This window comes from Azolla caroliniana, unplaced genomic scaffold, assembly GCF_043228905.1.
Source record: "Azolla caroliniana isolate FFs.n. ecotype wild unplaced genomic scaffold, voAzoCaro1.0.p SCAF_11, whole genome shotgun sequence".
Taxonomy (NCBI): Eukaryota; Viridiplantae; Streptophyta; class Polypodiopsida; order Salviniales; family Salviniaceae; genus Azolla; species Azolla caroliniana.
This window is the reverse complement of record NW_028230446.1, coordinates 11,668,854-11,674,299: the sequence shown is the minus strand read 5'-3', so window position 1 is coordinate 11,674,299 and position 5,446 is coordinate 11,668,854. Positions and strand designations below refer to the sequence as shown.

General features: G+C 36.8%; 1 protein-coding gene across 1 annotated transcript; it reads right to left on the bottom strand.

The window, feature by feature from the left end:
* Positions 1-389: 389 nt before the first annotated feature.
* LOC147857785 (cullin-3A-like) lies at positions 390-5,201 on the bottom strand. Its single transcript, XM_087327057.1, has 4 exons — positions 4,741-5,201; positions 1,990-4,060; positions 788-848; positions 390-706 (listed from the first exon to the last, which is right to left on the bottom strand). Exons 1-2 carry the CDS (start codon positions 4,893-4,895, stop codon positions 2,017-2,019), a joined length of 2,199 nt encoding a protein of 732 aa, XP_087183183.1. The 5' UTR covers positions 4,896-5,201; the 3' UTR covers positions 390-706; positions 788-848; positions 1,990-2,016.
* Between the last annotated feature and the right edge of the window lie 245 nt (positions 5,202-5,446).

The window sequence follows — 5,446 nt, the reverse complement described above, 5'->3', positions numbered from 1 at the left end:
CAACAAATCATTGCTTAAATTATGTTCAAAGCATTTTAACTGGAGACATTGAAACTAACCACCATACTAGAAACAAATTGCATTTCAAGAATAACTATCAATGCTGTACATAGTAGAAATCTTGCAAGGACATGCTGCAACAAAGAGAAATGTTGCCCAAATTTTTGTCTTTTCCTTTATTTCTATTTAACTTTTTTCCTCTCATATAAACATTTTAAAACAAAGTTTCCGTGAATAAAGGACAACTTTTTCTCTTCCCTAACATTGTCTAGAGACCAAACATTGAGAAGTTTTAATATCAAATACAATATCTGTTTATTTGCTCACACATTCTCTCGTGTTATGTGACCCACATATTACAGTATATGTATTGGAATCATGCACACAAAAGCACAAAAAACAATTTCATTAAGGTTAAATTGATGAAACTGCTATGATGCCCAATATTTGTTCCTGACCTTGCAATTTTAGGCCAACACATATTTACTCTTCAAGAACAAGTATTACAAGACTGAAGATTGTTTTCCGGATCTCACATCATTTTAATGCAGTTTCTAAAATACTTCCCGAATTAAAATTTTCTCATCATTTCCTGCACTGGCATTGGAAATCTCCTTTCTTCTCGTTATATATTCATCCTTTCTCAAATGAATGGTGAATTATTATGATCGAGCATATTTTATGCAGCTATTCTCAGCATGTATACCTAAAACAAAAATAGAAATATTGTATTGATATGCCAATAAAATCTTTAATAGTAATGTTCTTCAAAACAACTTTTGCCTACCACAAAACTTGTATTTGTACCAGGAAACATCCAAACTCATTTCTTGCATAGAATTGTTGTTCTGGCAAAAAACAAAAAACATTAAATCACACAGGAATCCAAAAAAAGGTAACCACCTTTATGGAAAGAAGTGAAGGAACAAAGAGCTAGTAATTATAAAATGGATTATAAATTGTCATAAAACGATGCTTTGTTCCCCATTGTCACACAAAATCTTGTAATTTATAAACATGTGACCAGTTTATTTGCATGCTGCAAACTTGGCATCTGGCTCATGAAATACTCCAGTGAATATGCTTCTTTTTCCCGTGGTATTCTCTTGATGATTGTTTTGTCTATCCCACGTCTTTCAATGCAGTCTTCCAGTGGCTACCAAACCAGTATTGAAACAGCATCTTGGAATAGTACCATAAGATGCTTAAAGATTAACTACATCAAAAAATGAACTTTCCCAGATTCTTCCCCTTCAGGATAATCATCCTTTGGAATCCCTCCATGGAAGACAAGAAAATGTGATTAAATGCACATTAGGATTGCTTTCTCAAATCAGGGAGTGATTAATTAACAATCACATGGCCATTGATGTGAATGATTTGCATTATCAGATCTAAGCTCAGATTGTTGCTTCTTCTGTCGATTTAGAGATGTCTAAGCAGATAACACTTTGTGAGTTGCAGTCTCTCTTTAGTGTATTTTCTTTTGAGAATGACAACTGTATTACTGTGAAAATCCAGAAACGCCCAAAGATCTAACAGTCACAATGTCAAGTGCCTGAATTGGGTTGTACAGAATCTAGCAGGTACAAATCTATTAGTATTATACGGAAATCTGGTACATCCAAAAGGTATGACTTCCCAAACATCAGGTCCATCTGTGAGTAGAGTCTAGACCGGAATTTTTTATTGAACTAAGGGAAAGCACTCCAAACGTTTTAACTCGAAGAAACCATTTGAAGGCATAGATTTAAATCTGGGGACATCTTACAGTAAAAGAATAAAGTTACATAAGGAAAAGCTAGTGTGCTATAAGGAATCCATTGTTTCCCAAGGTGTCCATGATAATGAAATAGCTGTAATGCTAAGAAATATCCAATTTTGAATCATTTAAAGAGCATTTTGACATGAAGGATACTTTTTATCCAGTCTATGAATGAAACACAAGAACATTTTATTCAGAAGGATAAGGAGATGTCTTACTCGTACCTCATCATCAGTTGATTGTTTTGATACTTATGCCAGGTAACGATATAGTTTCCTGTCTGTCTTGTCTCTTTCCAAGAATTCACGTTCAATGAGGGATTCTATACGTTTCTTGATCACTGCTGGATTAGGAAGAAACCTAGCTTGGAGTTGTTTTGTAACTTCACTGACTAAATTATTGTGATCCAACTCTCGTCTAGATTTCATAATCCTCACAATAGCAGCTTCAATCTGTGGCTTCCTATCCTCTTCAACCCTTTGCCTTGTATCATGCTTTTCAGGCTCACTCTCTTTTTGAGCAGCAACTGTCCCCACTTTCACCTTATAAAACTTGCTGGTGAATTTTTCATTAAATATAAATATATCATCTTCAGATATCTCCTTACTCATGGGCTCCTTTCGTATGACATTCTTTCCCTTTACACATGCTAGTGATTGCAAGTTTCTCTTCAAATCCAAGATTGGAATCTCTGTAGCTTGCTCAATCTCTCTATAGGTGAATCTGTCTTCAGAGTTGAATAGAATCAAAATGCACATTTGATAAGTAGAGACATTTAGCTCATGCTTCTCCCCATTACCAAAAGTTGCCTTAAGGTCAGCTGTACCCATATTGGTTTGCCATGTAAGACGTCTTCCTGTGTGAGTGGAGAGATAATATGTTTTGAACTTGTCACACAATGCAAGTATTTCAGTTGGGAGATTACATGGGATCACTAACTGAGTGGGCCATGAACCTGTAGTGAGAACTTGCACTGATATTGTTGGACCTTCACTTAATTCATTACATGAAAGCATAGAGTTAAATCCATGCATTGTGTCTTGTGATGTCTTCATATCTGTAAACATCCCTTCAAGCTTTGATGTGAACTGGTAACCACATTCTGTCTTTAGTTTCACAATCAAACTCCTCTCTGCATCATCTGAAATGCTTTTACCAGACAACAGGCGCTTTGCTAGGTGCTGTTTGTAGTATTTCTCAAACACGTCCTTTTCCTGAAGATAACGAAATAGCATCATCACTTTGTCAAGTATGTTATCTATATCCTCTTCACTAACACCCTTCAATCCTTTCTTAAGTTTGTCATCCACATATAGGGAGATGAATTCTGGAGATCTAGTATTCAGATTGATAAAATACTCGAAAGAAGAATTCAGAGCATTTTGAAATGACTTGTCATTGGAGAAAGCCAATGTAACAATTTTATCATACTTGTCTTTCTCATCCAAAAGTCGTTGTACATAATCCACTGGATCTTTCACTCTGTCTGGATCTGTTACCAATTGTTTACCTGTTTCACGCAAATGAGTATTCATGACATCTCGAATGATGTCGAGACCTGAAGTCACTCTTTTATATAATCCATACATCCGCCTTAAGTCTTCATATCTTTCATCCTTCAACATGCTCACAAGTCCAGAGTTATCCATATCCACTAAATGTCTCATGTATGTTGCAATCATCTCCTTCTCAACAACAGCTGTAATTTTGACTTCTGATTTTGGATCAAGATAGTGAATCACCCTTTCGATCTCTTCATTCATCCTTCTCTCTGCTTTCTTCAAATAGTCACCACAGTCAGACGTCTGTATATATTGTTGTGACTCCATTCTATAGAAATCTGATGCTGCATCCAGAAACCTTTTTTCAAAAATTTCATGATATACAGAGTGGCCAAGGTCCATCAGCATCTTTATAACATTACATATTAGACCTCTGTCTACAATTTCACCTGTTCTTTCTCTCTGAACCAGATCTAAGAGTGTGTCCACAAGCCGGTCTTTGATATGAGATGATCTGACCACATTATCTCTCCACAAATTCAAACCAAGCTCATGTACAGGTGTTTTTTTGAAGTTTAATACATAGGTCCTATCCATGTACATCAGAATGTCCCTAATCATCTGAAGAGCTTTATTATGCTCTATCCAATTTCTATTCAATTCCCCGAGGAATGTATTGCCCTGAGCAGATTCGATAGACCTTGCCATTTCTTTCAAATGTAGGCTCATAGTATTAATAAGTCCCTCATATAGCCGATCGCCATACTTATGAAGAACCATATTGTAGGCATTCCTGAACGTATATAATGATATGAGTCCTAATCATTGAATTCTAGGCAGGTTTTTGTCTACATTTATCAAAAAAGAGCTGCTTAACTGAATATGTGCACAGATAATAGGTGGAAATCTTCATTGCAAAAAATACCAGCTAATAAGACAATACAAACAGCTGCTACAGACAAATTCATACAAACAGAAAGAAAAGCATGATATCCTGATAAATGGTAAAAAAAAACAAAATATTTGACATTTTCTGGAAACAGGAAAGCATCAATATCCCACACGAAACACAAACTTCTTGACTGAGAAAACAAATCAGTGCTTCATACAGACACTAAACACCTCAGAAATTCCACACAAATCTCGTGACGTGACAACCAAGATGAATCAGAGTGTTGATAAGACAGCCGATAGCCTCAAAATTTCAAAAATATGCACACCTTGTCTGCTTTGTCTGCCGAATTATTTGAAACTAGAAAACAAGTGGGGTGGGAAAAAAGAAAGTACGAGATGCAGAAGAACAATAAACATGATATGTTGAGATATGATCTAACCAGTGTTTTACTTGTATAGTTGCAGGTAGAATTGCCACGGTAACAAGAGAAAACAGACCGAGAAGAAAAAAGAAAAGCTAACAAGATGATGATGATGATGATGATGATGTGATGTTATCTGAGTGTTGTTTGTAATTACCGGTAGAGTTCTTCGAAGCTGAGTCCGCTTGCATTGTGATTGTAGATTTCTCGTATGGCATCCTCGAGAACCTTCCATGTTCGCTCTGCATACCTCGGATCCACCTCCACCTTGTGCTTGAAAGGCTCGATCTTGAATTCTTTCCTCTTCGCCATAATAAACTGTTCTCGGTGTTTTGCTTTATCTCTCCTTCTCTATTTGCTTCTCTCTCCTTCTTCTGTTTTTTTTCTGCTTCTCTCTACTTCATTCTCCTTCTGCTTCTCCTTCTCCTTCTCCTTCTCCTTCTCCTTCTCCCTCTTCTGCTTCTCACTATCCTTCTCGTTCTTCTTCTGTTTCGGCTTCCTACTCTCGATCCGATCACAGCAAATTTGGGCTGAACTCCTTCCTCTTCGCCATAGCTTGCCTTCCTTCTCTCTTCTTCTCCTGCTCCTCCTCCTTCTGTGTCGATGGATGGGAGATCGATGGTTTCTGTTTTGTTTTTTTGGTTTTGGTTTTGTTTGTTTGTTGCTCCTTCTTCTTCTTCTTCTTCTTCTTCTTTCGAATCATCATAAATTCTGTTTCTATCCCTGCATCTCTCTCTCACACTAGCTTTCATTCAATTCCAACGAATACCCCTCTCTCTCTCCCCTCCCTCTCTCACTAGATTTCATAGAATTCCACACAATACCCCTCCCTCTCTCACTAGGTTTCATAGAATTCCTCTCTC

What these genes read in the sequence shown, in the direction of transcription:
- LOC147857785 (XM_087327057.1), bottom strand. Translation starts at nt 4,895, where the DNA reads ATGGCGAAGAGGAAAGAATTCAAGATCGAGCCTTTCAAGCACAAGGTG. An exon ending in AGCTTCGAAGAACTCTACCG is followed by an intron (nt 4,061 to 4,740) that starts GTAATTACAAAC and finishes ATATACGTTCAG; the next exon opens with GAATGCCTACAATATGGTTC.